The sequence below is a fragment of the Delphinapterus leucas genome, chromosome 6, assembly GCF_059928025.1.
Source record: "Delphinapterus leucas isolate spDelLeu-1000000601 "Yukka" chromosome 6, BTC_Dleu_Yukka2, whole genome shotgun sequence".
Taxonomy (NCBI): Eukaryota; Metazoa; Chordata; class Mammalia; order Artiodactyla; family Monodontidae; genus Delphinapterus; species Delphinapterus leucas.
This window is the reverse complement of record NC_143134.1, coordinates 104,821,619-104,841,734: the sequence shown is the minus strand read 5'-3', so window position 1 is coordinate 104,841,734 and position 20,116 is coordinate 104,821,619. Positions and strand designations below refer to the sequence as shown.

General features: G+C 54.8%; 1 protein-coding gene across 6 annotated transcripts in view; it reads right to left on the bottom strand.

Moving 5' to 3' along the window:
- Positions 1–4,888: 4,888 nt before the first annotated feature.
- The window catches only part of RGS3 (regulator of G protein signaling 3), a 127,837-nt gene continuing 112,609 nt past the window's right edge, over positions 4,889–20,116 (bottom strand). For 4 of the 6 annotated variants that reach the window (XM_089913637.1, XM_089913638.1, XM_089913639.1 and 1 more), the window contains 5 exons: positions 12,030–12,094; positions 8,145–8,246; positions 7,717–7,778; positions 6,931–7,097; positions 4,889–5,854 (listed from right to left, as the gene is read on the bottom strand). In XM_089913637.1, the coding sequence (XP_089769763.1) occupies positions 5,669–5,854; positions 6,931–7,097; positions 7,717–7,778; positions 8,145–8,246; positions 12,030–12,094 (582 nt within the window). In that variant the 3' untranslated portion in view covers positions 4,889–5,668. Of the gene's footprint in view, positions 5,855–6,930; positions 7,098–7,716; positions 7,779–8,144; positions 8,247–8,345; positions 8,761–12,029; positions 12,095–20,116 lie in introns of those variants that run through there. The other 2 variants (XM_022578977.3, XM_089913636.1) reach the window with 2 other exon arrangements.

Genomic DNA, 20,116 nt, shown 5'->3' with positions numbered 1-20,116 from the left:
AGGACACAGTGGCTCAAAGAGGTTAAGTGACTTGCCTGAGGTCACACAGCAAATAAGCATCTGAGCCTGAACTCTAACCACGTCTGTCAGCCTCCAAAGCCCACGCTCCAAGTCACTGCTCTCCACCGCCTTGCAATGGACAGGCTCCAGGGATGGGGCCAGTCCTCCTGCAAGAACACTTGAGAGGGAAACGCAAATACAGCCCAAGGTGTCAGAGTCGGAGGGCTCCTTGCGGGGACTGCTCTGACCTGGGCTCAGTATGTGTGTTTGGCAGAGGCAGGGTGGGGTGTGGACCTTACCTCAAGGGAAGGAGCATAAATAACCAGCAGATCCTTCCTCAGCCCAGCCTGGCTAGAGGATGTGGAGGGCATTGTCCCAAGGGGCGTGAACCCATGGAGACTCAGGGACCAGTGGTCAATAGACTGCTCCATCCAAGCCGGCCCCTCCAGTCTTCTGGGGAAGTGGCTAAACCCTGTTTTTAGAATCCTAACACACACACACACACACACACACACACACACACACCCCACATACACCAACACACATGGCCTGAATCCCAGCCCTCACATCACCCAAAGTGCCATCTGCCCCTTCGGAAGGTCCTCAGACAGGAGGAAAACCAGAAGAAAACAACAGGAGAGGGGAGGGGCCTCATCCAAGGTCACTGGAGAGCTGGGGACAGATCTGGAGGTAGGGCAGCTGCCTGGCAGAATCCGTGCTATTCAGTTGCCCCTGAAACGGCAGGTAGGACTCTGCTGAGCCCATTGGGGCCCGGGGCCCAACGCCATCCTCTTGGGGCCTTGCCCTTGTTTTGAGTCACCAGCCATCTAGTTAAAAACTGGCTGTGGAGTAGAGGTGGGGCCACTTCCCCCTGCACAGCTGGTGGGGCTGGGCCTGACCTCACCTCTTGGATCCCTCGGTCGCAGCCCCAGGCCTCCCTCCCTCCCTCCACCCCGACGTGGGCCGCCCTCCGTGGCCGACCCTGTGCTGAGGGTTTACGCATATTCATTATCTCACTGAGTCCACGAGAGTCCCATGAGGTGGGATTATCATTCCCATTTTATAGATGAGATGACTGAGTGTCGGAAAGGTAAAGCAACTTCTCACACAGCTCTACTGAGAGCTGACATTCAGGACCAGATATCCCCACACACTTAAGCTCCCGCCATTCGTCCACCTTCCTGAGAAAAGCTCTGCCCTCAAGCCAAGGAGAATCTGAGTTAAGAGTCCCCGAACCAAGCCACCAAATCTCTCAGGCTGCCTGGAGGCGAGGCTGCCTGGGAGTTAGGGTTGGGGTCCCAGTTCCTACTCAGCCACCACATACTTGTCCACTTTCTCTGAACCTTAACTTTCTCACTTGTAAAATGAAAACAATACTCAGACCCTCTCCAGGCCTGTTGTGAGGCCTGGTGGAGATGAGGCATGCAATGCCCTTGGTGTGCAGCCACAGCCATCACTCACTTTTATCTGCAACCTGGCACTGCCCTCTCCCAGCCCCAGCTATGCCTTCACTCCCATCGTGCTGAGCAGGCCCAGATCAGCCCCACGGCTCTTCCTCAACCCCCTCCGCGCTCCCGCACCCCCTTGTCTCTTCCAACCCAAGGGAGGAGTCTCCCGGCAGCAGGGGGCCCAGGGTACCCCCTTCCCTCCTGCCTGACCCAGCCAGGGAGAGGACAGGCAACGCCAGATGTTTCACAGATGTTGCAGATTATAAGGAAAACAACAGCGCAGGAGCGTCTTCTCTGAGGCCCAGGGTCTGTTGCTTGAGGGCCTGAGAGCACTGAGAGAGAGGCAGGGGCGAAGGGCAGGCTTCGGCAGGAAGAGAGGTGAATCGGAGACTTTCTAGGGTAGGATGTCAGCGGGAGGGATGCAGGGAGGAGACATTAGGCAAAGGGTCCAGGGGGAGCAAGGCAGGGAGGTGGGGGTAGGGGGCTCGGGGGAGCCTGGTGGGAGCAGGGAGGAGCGGAGTGGGAGAACTGGGCAAGCCTGTGGGGGGCTGCCTGGGCAGGAGGCCTGCGGGGGCTACTGCTGACCTGCCTCCATTGCCCCACCCCACACCAGGATCCCAACTTCACCAGGGAAGAACTTTAGAACCCCCAAGAGGCTCCCAGGCCCTCCTGAGCTGCCTCAGGAGGTATTAAGCTCCCCGTCCCAGGAGGGATGCAAGTAGAAACCCAAGAAGGGACCCAAGCACCAGGCAGCAGTTGGATCCAGATGGCCTCTTCCATGCTGGAGAGTCTGGGAGGCCATATCTGCCCCCAGCCAGGCCAAGAGGCCAAGAGCATGAGGGACTTGACTGGTCCATAAAGCAACGGCTGAAGTTGCCACAGGCAGGCCAGTGCTGAATCTCCTCCCACTGGCATCCAACCAAGTGGCATCACTGTGCCCTCTCCCCTTTCCACCCTTCGTACCATATTTGCCAGCTGACCCCAACTGCTCACAGCCAGGCCAAGCCTGGGCAGTGGTTCAGGGACAGACTGTTTCTAACTTACTCCCCGGAACAGGCTGGTTTTGTCCTCCAGCAAAACCATTCCTGGAAGGACAGGGATCTGGGGTCTGAGACTAAAGGCTCCCTGTCCACTAATCAGGGTAGAGAATGAGCTTTGCCGCCTCCCCGTGACCCTGAAAATGATGTGGCTGACGGCCTCTCGTGTTGGAGGAGCACGTCCCTGTGCCAGGCACTGAGCTAAACTTGCTGCAAATGACCTCGCTGAGCCACTGTGACTCTGAGGTAGGTGCCAATATGCACAATTTATGGATGAGAAAACTGAGGCAGAGAGGCTACAAGACTTTTTTTTTTTCAAAGATTTGTAGCTAGTAGTAAGTGGTGAAACCAGGGGCTGAATCCTAGAGCCTGACTCCAGGGCCTGGGCCTTGCACCTTTACACAGTGCTGTTTCCCTATCTCTGCCTCGGTCTTCCCATCTGTGAGTTGCGAAGGGAGCTGGACATGATGACCTCACAGCTCCCAGATCCCACATCGACCAGCCTGGGATTGCCAGATGGAGACCAAGGGGCCTGCTCCTCCCTCAAGTATGAAAGAAGAAATGGGGAGCAGTCCAGATAACATACAGGTAAGGGGACTGTGGCCTAAGGCGGCGAGGGCTGTGCCTAAGGCCCCCAGGAGCCCAGGCGGGGGTAGGGCAGGCGGATCCAGGCGCCTTTCCAGGCTGCTCTCCAGCTGTTCAGTGTAGCCAAAGCAGCTTGGAGGCCAAGGGCCCCATGTGTGAGTAATGGAAACCAGGCAGCGGGGCCTTCCGAAATGGGAATTCCATCTGCCTGACTTGGTTCTCCTGGATGGTGGTTTCCATGGTAACTTGGGAATGGGAAGGTGGAGGGCCTGGCCCGAGGCTGAATCCCTGGAACCTAAAGAAAGGGGAAGGTGAGTCTCCTCGATGGCCCAGTGTCTCCTCCAAGCAGAGGATGCCACAGCGAGGCCAGGGGGGCTGGGACCCGGAAATCCCAGGCACTGACGTCAGCTCTGCTGCTACCATTTTGGGGAACGGGAGTTGTGTTGCAGGCCTCCGTGGGCCTTGCTTTTTCCAGCTGTTAGGTCCCGAAATCTCAGGCTTGGACACCTGAGAGGTTCTCTCAGTCTGATCGAGGAGCACATCTCTGTCCCCCGTCCTTCCAGAGTCATTGAGGCACTGGCAGCTCTGCCGTGAGAAAGCCCTTCACCATTTACAAAGCCAAACAGGGCTCAATGGCCAGGTCCACTGCCAGGCCCTTGGTGCCTGGAAGAAGACCCAGCCCCACTTCTGGAGAAGCTCACACGCTGGTGCTAGGGGAAAAGCTGTAACACCTATTGAGCACCTATTGTATGCCTGGCCCCAGAGACCACCGTTTCTGATGCTCTCCTTCTACAGGGGGGAACCTGGGGCTGGCCTTGCTCAGGGAGACCAGCAAGGGAAGGCAGGGAGGAGAGTGGCTGCACAGCCCCGTATCCTTTGCATCTCCAAGTCCCGGTGGGCAGACCTGAACCCAAGACCCCACGCAGGGAACAAGCTCCAAGGAGATGGGGCCCAGCCCCTCCTGCACCCACTCGGTCTGCCTTCATCTAAGTCAGCCCAGCTGAGCCAGTCCCCGCCCCAGGCCACACCCTGGTCCCTGCCTCCGGACCCTGGCAGGTGGAACGTGTGGGCATCAGGGGCAGCTTTTGCATCAGCTTGGCCGGGCTCTCTTCTACCCCTCTAAGTGAGAGGGTCCAGGGCCTCCTCTGAACTGTGGCTTCGAACAAGGCCTTTCCTAAATTTGTATCTCCTGTTAGGCACAGAGGAGGAAGTCTCCCCCAGGGCCACAGAGGGACTCTCTGGGAACCCTACCCCCCATCCCGACCTCCCCAGCTCTTCCTCTGTCCTAAAGGCCTCCATGAGCCTGCCTGCCTGCAGCTGCCAACCTGCCTGAGATTCTGGCCCCATCCACCTCCACCAATCATCCCTGTGCTACCTGAAAGTTCCACTAGAATCTCAGGGTGTGGCAGGGCAGAGAAGTGAAGGAACTTGCTGAAGGTCACGGAGCCAGTTAGCAGCCCAGCTAGGACTCCATCCAGTAGCTGGTAGAGGACGACAACCCAGAGAGCGGGCTTTGCAGCCAGGTGGGCTTAGGCTGAACCCTGTCTCTGCCACTTGCCAGCTGTGTGACCTTGGACAAGTCACCTTACCTGCCTGGGCTTCACCTGCCTCATGTGTAAAACGGGGATAACCCCCACCTCCCAGGCTCGCAGTGAAGATGAGATGGTAAGTAGAACAAGCCTGGCAGAGCACCTGGCACAGAGGAGGCGGTTGTCAGGGATGGCAAGAGAGGAGAAGAAGCTGGATTGACAGCCCACCCAGCAACCGTCCCAGCCCGTCACCCTGGGAAGCCTTGAAACCAGGAACACAGAGAAAGGGTCAAGAACAAAAAATAACACAGGGCTTTTATTTGCTCCTGAACTCGGCCGCTGTGTGGTCTGAGGGTGCCATGCTTTCCCAGAGGCCCCGGGGGACCCCTCACTCAGGGGTGCTGGATTTTGGTGTGAGGTCAGACTGCAGTCCCCGCCCCTCTGGGCCTTGTCAGTCCAGCAGGCCCAGCTATCCGCCACTGGGGCTCGGGACCAGCAGATCCCCTGAAACTGGAAAATGGTGCCCACCTTCTTCGCAAGGTGGCTTTTCACAAGGCGTTGGTTAAAATATTGCACTTGTAAGTTAGGAAAACTGACGAGGCAAAGGTTTCCTGTTACAGGACGAGGTGCCAAGCATCCGACTGCTGCTTAAATAAATAAAACTCAAGGCGGGGGTCTGAGCTGTGAGTCTGAGTGACCCCCCCAGAGAGCCCCAGGGCCCAGGCCTCGGCCCCCTGCCCATCAGCCAGTTCTTTAAGGAACCTGGTCATTGCGAAGTCTCCGCAGCAGGAAGCAGCAGCTCCAGATCTGGCTCAGCCAGGGCCCCTAACCTGCCAGGGCCCTTGGGCCCCCTCGTACCAGGGCAGTGGGGGTCCAACAGGGCCAGTCCCTCTACTCCTCCAGTGGCCTGGGCCTCTCTTGGTCCAGGCCTCTCATCCAAATGTCCGTCTGTCTGTCCGGACACAGCCTCTGGGGGCTCACTTGCCTCCTCTGTCGCAGGGGGTAGGGAGGCAGGTGGGGAGGGGCCCAGTCCGCCTGGTGTGAACGCTGAGCTCTACCCCAGTGGCCCTTAAAGCGGGGGACTCATCTTCTTCTGGTTAATGAGGTCCAGGTAGAGGTCTGAGCGGAGGAAGCGTGGGTACGAGTCCTTCTCCATGAGCCCGAAGATGCGCTTCTGCGCCAGATCGAAGCAGCCCCGCGTGACGCTCTGCAGGTTGTCCTTGGTGTGTTCCCGTGTGTACGAGTCCAGGTTTACCTGGGAGGCAGAGGGTGACATGGTCAAGGCTGCCTGCAAGAAGCTGCTCCTAGGGGCCAGGGGCCAGAACAGGACCTGCCCAGCCTCTCACCCCCAAGCCCTTCTGCTCCACCTCTTAAGGTTCAGACGGGAGGCCCGCAGGTTAGCGGAATCAAGTCCTGGCTCGGTCACTTGCTGTAGGGGTAGTAGAGTTTATAGGGCCCGAAATCACTGCATCTAGGGTCAGGCTGCCCAAGTCCAAATCCCAGTAGTGCCACATCTAGGTGTGTGGCCTTAAGCAAATCACTTAAGTGCTCTGAGCCTCAAAGGTCTTATGTATAGGGTAGCATAATAATACATTCCTCAGACTTCCCTGGTGGCGCAGTGGTTAAGAATCTGCCTGCCAACGTAGGGGACACGGGTTTGATCCCTGGTCCGGAAAGATCCCACATGCCGCGGAGCAACTAAGCCTCTGCACCACAACTACTGAAGCCCATGCATCCTAGAGCCCACATGCTGCAACTACTGAGCCTGCATGCTGCAACCACTGAAGCCCACGGGCCTAGAGCCCGTGCTCCACAACAAGAGAAGCCACCGCAATAAGAAGCCTGCGCACCGCAACAAAGACCCAACGCAGCCAATAAATAAATAAATAAAATTAATTTTAAAAATTAAAAAAAAAATAGTACACTCCTCAAAGAGTTGTGAAAATTAAGCATGATCGTCCATATTAAACAGACACAGCTGGCACACAGGAAGCACCCAATACCTGTTAGGCTCTCTGAGACTGTCTCCTCATTTTTAAAATGAAAATAATATTAAAACTTATTTTACACGTTGTTATGAGGGTTAAATATGAGAGCTCATACGTGAAGGGCTTAGCACGCGCCTGGCACCAAGCAGCGTGTCGACAGTGGCCATTTCTATTATCAGTCAGGATTCTGTCCTTCCCGGGGCCCCAGCCTGCTTCCTCTTCAACCTGGCACATGGTCCCTAGAGTCACTCTGGCCCTTCCCCTTCCCGAGCTCCTCTCTGAGGCTTCCAGGCACCCCATGGGCATGGGGATGGGGGCCCGAGGGCCCAGCGCAAAGCCCCACCTCCTTGCACGCCTGGATCGCGATGTACTCAGCGAAGATCTTCTTGGCCTTGGCCGCCATCTTGGACTGTGACTTGACCTTCTTGAAGTCCTCGCATGCCAGCCAGAATTCCAGGTTCTCCTCGCTAAACTCAGTGCGGAGGAAGGCTTGGAACACCGCTAGTCCATCTGTAGGAGAAGCCCAGATCCTGGGGTGAGAGGCCAAACCAGCCCCTCCTGTCCTCAGGCCCCCCAGCTTACCCTCCTGGGGCCTCTCAGGTGCAGCTGCTGGGATCTTAGTAAACTGACCCACTCATGAGAGCCAGGAACCCTGGGATATGGTCCCACCACTGCCACTGCCTCTTTGTGGGCCTTGGCCAGGTCACTCCCCATCTGTGCCTCAGTTTCCTCATCTGTCAAATGGGGATCATCAGCCTTATTTCCTGGAGCCCTGTGAGGATGAGGGGTTCCCACCCACGAGATGGCAGGCGCATTTGGCCCAGTGTAAGCCCTCAGTACATGGAAATGTTTATTGTTATTCTGGGAATATGGGTCTGAGCACACAGGTCCCAACGGCCTCTGGCAGGCAGTGCCAGCTCCCATGGACAGGGAGGGGCTGGCAGGAGCTGGCTCCAAGGCCAGACCAAGGGCCTCGGCCTTTCCCAATGGTAGGGACACCTAACTGGGCCCAGGAAAGAGGGAAAGGTAACCTCTGCAGAGCCAGACGCACTCTCTGGGCCTGGGAGAGGAGGAAAGGAGGAGGGGGGAGAGACACAGGGAGGGAACAGGCCAGCTGGCCCCCACTTACATTTGTGGACCAGCAGCTTCTCCAAGGACTCGCCCCACTTGAGTGCTTCCTCTGAGGTGGGCCTGAGGGGTGAGGCAAGGGGCACAGTGAGGGAAGCGGGGCGGCTAGGGCTGGGTGACCTCTGTCAGCTGCCTTGGCCCACAAAGTAGCTTAGCCCGGTTGGGGAGTCCAGGAGGGGGCCCACCCCCTTTCTTGGGGCCGGCATCACGTCTATCCCCACCTCTGCCCCACCCTGGTCATCCTTCCCAGGACAGCATCTCCCCATGAGGGCTGCTTATGCCAGGTACCAGGCTCCCACTACTAGAGCCTCCATCGCCCCAGAGCCGGATCAAGCCAACAGCCTTCTCTCCTAACCCCACTGCTAGCCCTGCTCCCACAGGGGCCAGTAAGTGTCTGAGGGGGGCCCAGGGGGGCCAGAGAGGACCTACTTGAATGACTTCGTCACTTTGTCTGCCTTGCCCGCTGGCTGGGCCCCAGGGGATTCGTTCCGCCGCCTGAAGATGCCCAGCTTGTTCTTCATGTCCTTGGCTCTGGAGACAGAAGCAGAAAACGGGGTCGGTCAGCCTGGCACACTCGGCCGCCGCAAATTCAGGGTCGGGAGGGTGAAGGCTGGGGTGAGGGGCACCTACTCCTTCATGGTGTGCCGCCTCTGGAGGTTCCCGTTCCGCGTGAGGTACATGCCTCGGAGCATCGCTGTAGGGCCCCCCACCTTGTTGCCTGGGACGGTCTGCTGGAAGCACCCTAAGCTCCTGTTCCCAAACCGAGTCCCAGGCAGCAACGGTGCGGGCTGTAGCCGAGCGCTCGCTGGGATTCCAGTTGGAGGACTGGACTCCCAGGCACAGGCTGGGCTGGGACTCAGACAGGAGGAGCCAGGAAATGGGAGGGACCAGGGCCGGAGCAGGAAAAAAATATCCCTCCTGGCCAACCCTGAGAGGGAGCCTGTGAAAGGGGCATGTGTCTGTAAGGGGCGGCCTCTGGGGCCCGCCCAGGCAGGAAGCCAGACCCATTATTTGTGACTGGCCTCCCCGTTGCCATGGCAGCTCCCTGGGAAGGAGGAGAAAACAAGTCAGCAAATTGCTGGGAGGGAAGGCAGGAGGGAGGGGGAGGCTCTGCCCACCTGGGTGGCAGGACTGGCTATTTTTAGCCAAGAACCGTTTTTAGCCCTGACATTCCCCCAGGCAGATTTCAGCCCTGGGCAAGCTGCTGGCTAGAAAGGGGTTAAGTGTCTCATGCTCATGTTAGCCTCCCCCTGGTCCCTAGAGCCCTACTCTGGGCACCTCCTAGAGAATAGTTCCTGCCAGAAGACAGCTCAGCCTGTCATTGGCTTTGTATACATCCATCCATGAACGTGCAGAATGTCCCACAAAGTTTCAGTAGTTTTAAGCTTGAATAACGTCAAAAGTACAAATCCTGTAAACTCTCAAAAACGTCATTTGAAATGAATTAATTTTTTCCTGCATATTTAGCCTTATGACTTTTGAGTAATACATTTTTTGTTTTAATTTTTGATCTCTGTTCTTCTGATTACAGATGAAAAATGCTGACTTAACCAAAAATTAAATGCGTAAAATTAAAAATGTGTTATCAAAATCACAAAGCTAAATAAGTGTAAAAGAAATTTGAATAATTGAACTTTCAAATGTGTTTTGTAAGTTGGGAGCATACTTCTGAAGTTATTCAAGCTTCAAAGGGCACTAAGACCTATGGGACACCCTGTTTAAGGAAGGAAAGTGGTCCAGGGTGGAGGTTAAAAGCTACAGTGCTGCAGCAAGAGTCTTGGGTTCAAATCCCAGCTCCAGCAGTTACCAACTGTGTGCCCTTTGTCAAGTTACCTAACCTCTCTGAATGTCAAATTTTCTCATCTGTTAAACACAGGTGATAATAGTACCTACCATCTGACGGGGTTGTTTTGAGGCAAGGAGAAAATGCACAGAAAGCTTTAGCACAGTGCCTGGGGCAAGAGTGCTCAGGCCGAATTCATACTTGTCCTGAGGGTCTGGGACAGCTGATTAGAGATTGGGATCCTGCTCTAGCAGATTCCAAGCCAATGAGATAAGGCCAAGGAGTCCAGGGACTGGCAGCCCTCTGGTGAGGATCAAGGCCCTCGGAGAACCCTGGCGTGGCTAGGAGTGAGAGAGCCTGGCTTCCTGGGGCACAGTGCTCTGTCTCAGAGGCCCTGCTCCTGGCCCGCTCCCAGGAAGCAGGAGAAGCTTGCCTGAGGTCCAGCCTGCAGGCTGCCACCATCCACCTGGGCTCCTTGCTGGCTCAGAGACCACTGTGTTTCTCTGTGGCTGGAGGAGGCTGAAGCCCCCGCCCAGACAAGCCTTTCCTCCCACATGCACAGCTGGGCAGACTCACAGCTGCAGGGCACAGCTGGAGAGGTCCTCGGAAGTCCCTGGTTGCCACACGGGCAACTCAAGAAAGGATGGCAGAGCTCAGAGGTGCCTCATGTGTCCCCATGTGGGGCCAGAGAGCAGAACAGAGACCCACAAGAGGAAGCTAGAGGAACACTTTCCTCCAATCAGAGCCATGAAAAGATGGAATGAGTGCCCTCTGGGGAATGGACTCCTGTCACTAGAGGCTCAAAGGCTACTTAGCTGGGGTGCTGTGGACCTCCTTCAGGGTGTTCTGCACCAAGCTTAAAAATAACTGGCTCCATGGGAATTCCCTGGTGGTCCAGTGGTTAGGACTCCATGCTTCCACTGCAGGGGGCCTGGGTTAAATCCCTGGTCAGGGAACTAAGATCCCATAAGCAGCACGGCGAGACCAAAAAAATAATTAATTAATTATAACAGGCTCTGAATAAATAAATAAATTTTAAAATATATGTATATTTATATATACTTTTAGAGCCAACATGCCAGGTTTCAGATCTCAACTCTACCACTTCCTTGCTTTGTGACCTTGGACAAGTAACTTAACCTCTTTCTGCCTCAGTTTACTCACCTGCAAAATAGAGTAAATAAGAAAAAAGAAATGTAAAATAAAAATTATGGTAAAGGTTAAATTAGATAATATATGTAATGCACACAGAATAGTGCCTAGCGCAATGAACATAAGTTATTTTTATTATCATCCCAGATTCTAAGAGTCCTTGACTAAGCTTTTAAGAATGTGAACTTCAGGCAGTCAAAAGGCAGCGCCCACTTTGAAAGAAGGCTAGAGTTGGCGGAACAGGGCAGCTCCAGCACCCTGGATGTCCGCCCTCTGCTGCCCTCCACTGCTCCACCCCTGGGAGCACCACCCACGGCAGCTCTGATGCTGCCTGGACCGGATGGTTGGTGCAAAGAATTATTTTTGTTTGTGCATTTTACCTTCCCTAGAAAGTGTGACTGCTCCTGGCTGCAGAGTGAGAGAAGCCTACAGTTGCTGCAGGAAACTGGAGAGGGCAGGGGAAGCTGGGGAAAGAGTTTCTAGGGAGTGGACCCCAGCCAAGGTCGAGGTCAGGGAAGAAGGTTGCAGGAGGCCCCTGGGAAGGACTCCTGTTCTCCACACACGCGCACACACACACACACACACACACACACACACACCCCAGCCCAACTGGTGCATAATGGTGGGCACTACAGGACCTGGAGGGAGGGGGTTCCCTCTGTGGGCCACCAGGTGCCTCACTGCCTCCTCCCATCCCTGCCCCCCCCACAGTCTCCAGGGCCCGAGGTACAAAGAGACCCGAGAAGAAACCACTCACGCTCTGTTAATGAACGAGCACCTCTAACAAACCTCCGAATCGAATCTAAAGTATAAATGGTCACGGGAGCGGGGTAGGGGGGAGAGGGGAGTGGCCAGGAAGGTACCGGATCTGCTCTCTGAGCCAGCAGCACCCCCTTCTGGCAATGCCCAAGACTGCTAGCATGCAAGAGCTCGAGAGGAGAAAGGGGAATCCCAAGACCAGTCTGGTCAGCCCTTTCTCAGAGGGAGCAAAGAACTTGTCGCGGTCACTTGGCCACTGCTTGGCTTAGCAGCTGGACAGGGCCAGGGCAACTTGGTTGGTTGCTTCTGCTTGGTTCCCTGTGGCTTCCAGATACTAAATCAGCACCTTGCCTCACTCTGAGTGGATGCTGAGGGCAGTGCTGGGTGGTTAGGACCCTGGTGACCTTACCCTGGGGCCGCTGCTAAGTCCCAAGATCCCGTTGTTCACGGGTGTCTGTCTCGGGCAGGACTGGGTTCAGCCCCTTCCCTCCACCTCTACCCCTAGGCCACTGGGCATGGGGAATAAGCCAGAGGGCAGAGGACGAAGGGGGGTGCAGGGAGCGCCCCCCGCCCGCCCACCCCGATCACTAGGGTGAGGACCAGGGATCTTTCCAACGTACAGGTTTTTGCTCTTTCTCTTCCGGGAGGCATCATCATCGTCCCCAGCTGTGTCAGCCCCGCTCATCTGCAGAGAAAACACAGACACGTTGCAGTCTGGGTACCCAGGGGCTGCTGCCTGAGCAAAGAGAGGCTCAGGAATCCAGCAGCTCCTACAAACCACTCCCACCTCCATGCTCCCACCCCTTGAAGAAGAGGGGAGGGGGGGAGACCCCACTACAGGGAGCAGTCTGTCCATGGAGTGTGGCAGGCTTAGCAGAGCCTCCACCCAAAGGAGTCTCCTCCTGATACACAACTTGTGCGGGAGAAACCAGAAACATAGCATTCATGGCAGTAGGGCAGGCCAGAGAGGAAGCTTCAGTGAAGATTCTACTGTGTGACTTAGCCAATTGCTGTCCCTCTCTGAGCCTCTAGTGCTTTAAATTTCAAAATGGAGATCATAATGACTAACCAACTCAGGATTCTGAGGTTTTGAATAGACCTGGGGTTGGTCAGCAGTGTGTTAAGTAAATTATCACACAGGAGAGCACCTCTCTTGCCTTAAAGCTTTCCATGGTTCCCGAGTACCCTCGAGATAATGTCCAAACTCCCTGACACGACATGCAGGGTCTACCATCTTAGGATCTGGTCAGAAAGCTCCATAACAACCTCAGTTACAACTCCTTTGGTTATCTCTCTGGAGAGCCCGACCCCTACTCCAGCAACCTCTTCAAACTGCCCTCTAGTCAGAGGAAAGTCTTCACAGCCCGGTCCCCTCACCTCGGGCTTTGCATGTGCTATTCCTTCCATGAGGGATGCTTTTATGACTCTCCCACCTCCCTTTCCTCCTAAGACCCAGCCTCAGGAAAGACCTGACCTCGGGTAAGCTGCTTAAATGCCTCCTCACCTGGGAAGCCCTCCTTGGCCCCTAGACCAAGGGTGTGCCCCCTTCACCCCTTGTGAGGTCCCCACTATAACCAACATGGCCTCTTCCAAATCTGTCTCCTCTACTGGACTGTGAGTCCCCCAGAGCAGGGGCTCTGTCTGCCTTCACCTCTGTCTAGGTCACCTTGACTGGGCCTGGTATACGTTAGGAGCTCAAGAAATACTTGTTAAATGAATGAATGAATCAAGGGGGAGAGAAAGCAGGCTGGGAATGATGTGTCTTGAAGGCCTCACTGCTTGATCCAAGGCCTGCAACTTTATTCCCCGGGGCTCCATTGAGCCCACCCCCACCTGCTTGCCTTTTCCTGTGCTGTGCCCCCTTCCTGGAACACTCTCTCCTCTTCTGCTCAGTCTCTACCTCCTCCCAGTCTGCTACTCCTCGCCTCCTCCAGACCACTCCAGGCTCCCACCAGCTCTACTGGGGCCGCCCGCCCTCTGTCGCCCTGCCTGTGTGTGCCCAGCCTCCTCCAGGGGAAACCAGGGCCTCCACAGTGCCACTCCAGAGCGGGAGTACAGGAAATGCTCTGAGATATTGGAGGAGGTAGAGCTAAGGGGAGGCTGGGCTTGGACACTATGTCCTAAGATAAGACAGAAGGCCCCCAGATGTGAATCGCAGCTCGGACTCCTCATGAGCCATACCCTGGGCCTCAGTTTCCTCACTTGTAAAATAAAGGAGATGGGCTAAACCTTAAAATACTGCGTTCTCAATTCTGGCAAGAAAAGTGGCCTTAATCCAGATATAGGCAGCAGGGGGAGCTACCAGCCTCAGTGGTGCTACCACCCGCGGATGGATGGATGGATGAATGAATTATAGCTTCATTCATGGAGCTCATGCTATAGGCCAGACCTCAGAATGGGCATTATCCAGACACCATCTCATTACTCTTCAGAGCCAGTCCATAAAGTAAACAGAACCTCAGGGAAGTTAAGTCACCTGCCCAAGGAGTTAAGTGACAGCCTTTAAGTGACAGCTGGAATCTAGGCTGTCTGAACTCAGGGCCTGTGCTTCTCCGCAGAGGACGCTGCTAGTTAAATGCAGAGGATGGGGCACATTTTGAATGTCTTCAATGAAAGACTCAGGGGAAATGCTGCCTCTTTCCTGAGAACGCTGCCCTACCAAGGTTGGAAACACGTGTGTGCGTGCACTCACAGGCACACGCCCATCTGTGGTGTGGGATTCCGGATCTACAGCTTGCAGCCAGGCCTGGGTATAGATCCTGCTGCCACTGACTTTGGAGACATTTCCTGGCCTCTCAGCTTCAGCTTCTTTAGCTCTAGCAGAGGCATGGTGACGGCCACCCAACCCGCTGTTGAGAGATTCACCAGGATAAAGTCTGGGCCCCCAAGGCCCAACCTGGCACACAGGGCGCCCTCAGTAATCGGGGACCGCCAGCATTCACAGCCCAGTGGACGCTGTCACTGCCACCCCACGCACACAGGTCACAGTTGTGCTGGGCTGGCTGGGCCGTGCCTGAAGCCCCCATCCGTGGGAAAGGGCCGCCAGCACTGGGCTTCCTCCCATTTAACCTCAGCTTCCGCACTTTATCGGCCCCACACAATGGGCCTGGGGACCACTCCCGCCCCACCCGGCACCCCCAGCCTCTGCACTGCTGGGAAATGGGCTCTTCCTTCCACTGCTGGGAGGGGGTCATCTCCAGGGTCGGGCCCTCACCAATCAGCCTGACAGAGGGGCCAGGGAACTCTGGCCCTGGGAGTCGGCCCCCAAAGCGGCTAGCGAAACCCACACACCAAGGGGTGCTGTGTGCCAGGAAGAGAAGAAACTGAGACAGAGAGTCAGGGTTCTGACTTCCAGCCTCAGAGTGGCTCCCAAGCCTCCTGTCTCCAAGAGCTGCAGCGAGGCCTGCCCAGGGCCCAGCACACAAAGGGGCCTCTCCTTCCCATCTGCTCCCCACTGCCTGCTCTGCTCCATGGCCCTCCCTGCTGAAAGGCGAATGGAGGCGAACCCAGAACCACTCAGCCCTCCCTTCACTCCAGACAGAAATCCCTGGAGCTTGCCCAGCCCCCTGGCCACCTCCAGGGACTGGAAGAATAATTATAATTCATATTGTAATTATAACTATAATAATAGTCATGGTTAAGAGTTAAATGCTAAACTGCCTGGATTTGAGGGGCTTCCCTGGTGGCGCAGTGGTTAAGAATCCGCCTGCCAACGCAGGGGTCACAGGTTCGAGCCCTGGTCCAGGAAGATCCCACATGCCGCGGAGCAACTGAGCCCGCAAGCCACAACTACTGAGCCCGTGTGCCACAACTACTGAAGCCCACGTGCCTAAAGCCTGTGCTCTGCAACAAGAGAAACCACCGCAATGAGAAGCCCCCGCACCGCAAAGAAGAGAAGCCCCCGCTCGCCGCAAATAGAGAAAGCCCACGTGCAGCAACGAAGACCCAACACAGCCAAAGATAAAATAAATTTACTTTAAAAAACAATAATAATAAAAAACTAAACTGCCTGGATTTGAATCCTAGCTCAGTCACTTATTAGCTAATTGACCTTAGCCAAATTACATCCCTTCTCTGTGCCTCAGTTTCTTTGTTTGTAAGATGAGGACAATAATTGGACCTACCTCACAGGGCCGTTATGAGGATTAACGAACACATGCGAAAGTGCCTGGTACTGGAAGTGCTCAATAACCATAAGCTACGGTGGTTATTGCTGTTATTTTCTCTATGCCAGGCAGTGTGCTATGGTACCATATCGTACTGTAATTTAACCTTCTCAACAATTCTAAGGGCTATTTGCTGTTTATTTTCCCCAGTTTACAGCTGAGGAAACTGAGGCCCAGAGGAGTCCAGTAACTCGCCTGGGCTCTCCGAGCTGGCCAGTGGCAGAGAATTTCAGGTCTGGCTCCAGAGCCCACCCATGACTGAGGGCTTTTCCGTGAGCAGGGCCTCACCTGATTTCTCCTATTGGTCCTGATCTGACTTCTGGGACCACCTGGCCACGCCTGGCTGCTCTCTCTGACCCAGACTATCCTGGCAGACCCCAAGGAACCTTGTAGAAACACTGGAGCTAAACTCTACACTTATTTGTTTAGACAGAGGAAATAGTCCTTTAGGCTTTTTAAAAATAGGAGGCTAGAAGGTAGTATCACGTCTTGGAGCTGGAAGGCACCTCTTGTCTGACCTGCAGCCTAGGTGGTAAGCTTAGTGCAGCAGGGCTGGCACCCTCGGCTGACAGCCTCTGCCCAAGCCAGTTTCCTGCAGGAGGGGAGAAGGAAGCACAGCCAGGGAGGGGCCACAGCCTCTTCTCCTCACTGTCAAAGCATGACCCGTGATCCTGGGCCAAGCCAGGCCAGGCTGGGGTGAAATTCAATGGCGGCGGCGTGGGCTGAGACACAGATACTCTTGGAGCTCCCCCGGCTTCCAGGAAAAGGACAGACACAGGCCCCTGGATCTGCTCTGCCAGACCTCCAGGGAGCAGCCGGCAAGGCGGGGGTCTGGCAGCAGAGGGCACTGTGAGACAACGCAACCCAGCACAAGGGGCCAGCTTCAGGGGATGACCCGCAGGAAAAGCCTGGGGGACCTTTTCCTCTCTAGACCTCAGGCAGCCCATCCATAAGATGATCGTGGCCGAGTGGACCATCTCTCTTGTCCGTCTGGTTCAGACAGTCCTATACACAGCAGAAATCACTCAGTGTACAAGAGGGAGGAATGACCCAAGAGGCGAGGAGTAACATAAGGACTGTCACCCCTGTGATAGGCAGCATGCGCTCTGGCCAGCCTCAGCTTAGCCACACAGCAGCACAATGACAGGCCCGAGGCCACGCCAGCTCTGTCTGGCCCTCCTGGGTCTCATTCTATGACAGGATCACTACTGTGGGCACAGAGCTGTCAACATGCTGCGATCTTCTTGAAGCCCTGGGACAACTCCGTGAAGACTTAACATTCCCAGTTTATAAGAGAAAACTAAAGCTCAGAGAAAAAAATGTAACTTGGCCTAGGTCTCAGGACCAGGAGGGAGGAAACAGAGTTGAAACATGAATGCAGCCCGTCTGACTCCACAGCCTGAAGACCTCATCCCTCTCCTCTTCACCTCTTGCCTGGAAACTGTGATCTGTTGGCATCCATGGACCACCCCCTGGAAAGCCAGGCCCAAGCCAGGAAGATGGAAGTCACAGGAAAACCCGTCACCTCCCCCGGCTGCCATCCCCCCACACCCTGCCCCTCACCAGCAAGAGGTGTGCAGAGTCTGGGGTAGAGCCAGAGACAACTGGACAGGGTGAGGCCACTGTCCAGCTCCATCATCACGCGGCCTGGGACAAACCCTTCTCCCTAGGCCTCAGGCTCCCCGCTGTAAGGTGAGTACAGCTGGTCCCAGCTCGCGGCAGTGCAGTGAAGGCTAGGACGGGGAGCTGGAGGCGCCGAGTGAATGCTGGGAGAACCGTCACTACTCCTGCTATCCTCCCCCCTCCCCCCTTCATCACCATCATCGTCACCATCATCATCAACACGATTCCCATGTATGGAGCACCCAGCGGGTGCTGAGCGCCAGACACTGCCCCGAACACTTTGCCCGAGGCAGGCTCTTTAGTCTTCCCAGCAACGCTATGAAGGAGGTATCAGTATTATTTTCTGATAATACCTATTTTACTGATGAGGAAACTGAGGGACAGAGAAGGTTAGGGACTTGCCCAAGGCCCACTGCTAGTGAGGGGTGGAGGGAGACCAGGGTACCTGTCCAGCCTAGACTTCACTTCCCCCTGACAAGGGTTAGCTTCTTACTGAAGTTGGCTGTCTGGAGGGAGCAGGATATGAACGATGGTGAGGGACTTGAGGCCTGGCAAGCAGAAGCCACGTGGGAGGGTAGCCACCAAGGGGCTAGTGGCAGCCTCTGAGGTCCCTGCCAGCTCAGTTACTCAAGCCCAGGAAAGGAAGCTACAGGCCAAAAGAGGGTGGGGGAGGGGAGGATGCCAGTGGGAACCTTCGGCACCCAAAGGAGGAAGCTGAGACAGGAGAGAGCTGGCCCAGGCCTGCTGGACTACCAGGTGGAAGTATCTGCCCAAAACAGGAGCTGAGATCAGCGGATTTAGGGAACTAGAAATGTACATGAGAATGTACGTGAATTTATCTGTCTGTAAATATTTGTATTGGAGCAAGGGGGCCAGGGGACATAACTTGGAAGGGTCTGGTAGGGGCACTGAAATTGGGAGGCCCAAGGTAGGCGGCAAGCCCTTAGACTTCAGCCGTCCTCCAGAGGAGAGTGTCCAGGCCTGGCCTGAGTCAGCCTGAAGCCTCACCTCAGTAGGACAGAGGTCTGGACTCTTTCCTATAGAAGCTGCCTCAAGAAATGGCCTAAGATGGTGATACTCAGACTATGGGGAACGTTCCAATCCCTGAGGGGCTTGTTTAAAATGCAAGGTCTGGGACTTCCCTGGTGGCGCAGTGGTTAAGAATCTGCCTGCCAATGCAGGGGACACGGGTTCGAGCCCTGGTCTGGGAAGATCTCACATGCCGTGGAGCAACTAAGCCCATGCGCCATGACTACAGGGCCTGCGCTCTAGAGCCTGCGAGCCACAACTACTGAGCCTGCATGCTGCAACTACTGAAGTCCAGGAGCCTAGAGCCTGTGCTCCACAACAAGAGAAGCCACCACAGTGAGAAGCCTGTGCACCGCAACAAGAGTAGCTCCTGCTTGCTGCAACTAGAGAAAGCCTGCACACAGCAACAAAGACCCAACGCAGCCAAAATAAATGAATAAATAAATTTATTAAAAAAGATCCTGTAAGCCTCGCAGCGAATGTAGGGCTTCCCTGGTGTCGCAGTGGTTGGGAGTCCACCTGCCGATGCAGGGGACACGGGTTCGTGCCCTGGTCTGGGAAGATCCCACATGCTGCGGAGCGGCTGGGCCCGTGAGCCATGGCCGCTGAGCCTGCGCGTCCAGAGCCTGTGCTCCGCAACGGGAGAGGCCACAGCAGTGAGAGGCCCGCGTACCGCAAAAAAAAAGAAAACCCACAATGAGGTATCACCTCACACCAGTCAGAATGGCCATCATCAAAAAATCTACAAACAATAAATGCTGGAAAGGGTGTGGAGAAAAGGGAACCCTCTTGTACTGCTGGTGCGAATGTAAACTGATACAGCCACTATGGAGAACAGTATGGGGGTTCCTTAAAAAACTAAAAATAGAACTACCATATGACCCAGCAATCCCACTGCTGGGCATATACCCTGAGAAAACCATAATTCAAAAAGTCATGTACCACAATGTTCACTGCAGCTCTATTTACAATAGCCAGGACATGGAAGCAACCTAAGTGACCACTGACAGACGAATGGATAAAGAAGATGTGGCACGTATATACAATGGAATATTACTCCAATATTACATAAAAAGAAACGAAATTGAGTTATTTGTAGTGAGGTGGATGGACCTAGAGTCTGTCATACAGAGTGAAGTAAGTCAGAAAGAGAAAAACAAATACCGTATGCTAACACATGTATATGGAATCTAACAAAAAAAAAAAAGGTCCTGAAGAACCTAGGGGCAGGACAGTAATAAAGACACAGACGTAGAGAATGGACTTGAGGACATGGGGAGGGGGAAGGGTAAGCTGGGACGAAGTGAGACAGTGGCATGGACATATATACACTACCAGATGTAAAACAGATAGCTAGTGGGAAGCAGCCACATAGCACAGGGAGATCAGCTCAGTGCTTTGTGACCACCTAGAGGGGTGGGATGGGGAGGGTGGGAGGGAGACACAAGAGGGAGGATATATGGGGATATATGTATATGTATAGCTGATTCACTTTGTTATAAAGCAGAAACTAACACACCATTGTAAAGCAATTATATTGCAATAAAGATGTTAAAAAAATAAATAAATAAATAACCTATTCCCCTGATGATTTTGGAGCACATCAAAGTGCTTACAGATGAGGAAACAGACCCAGTCCCCATTCCTTTGGGATTTAGTTCCAATTCCTGGACACAAAGTTTAAGGCCCTTTTCTAGAGGGCCCCAACCGGCCCTTCCAGCCCAGCCACCTTTCAGCAGAAGGTGTCCTCCCACGTGCCCAGAGGCCTTATTGCTAGTGGCTGAGAAGCTAAGAAGGTTTCTGAGGCCATGTCCCAGCTTGGTGGGGAAATGTGCTGGAATCCATTAGTCATGTCTGCCATGGGTTTGAAGTCAGAAATGGCAGAATGA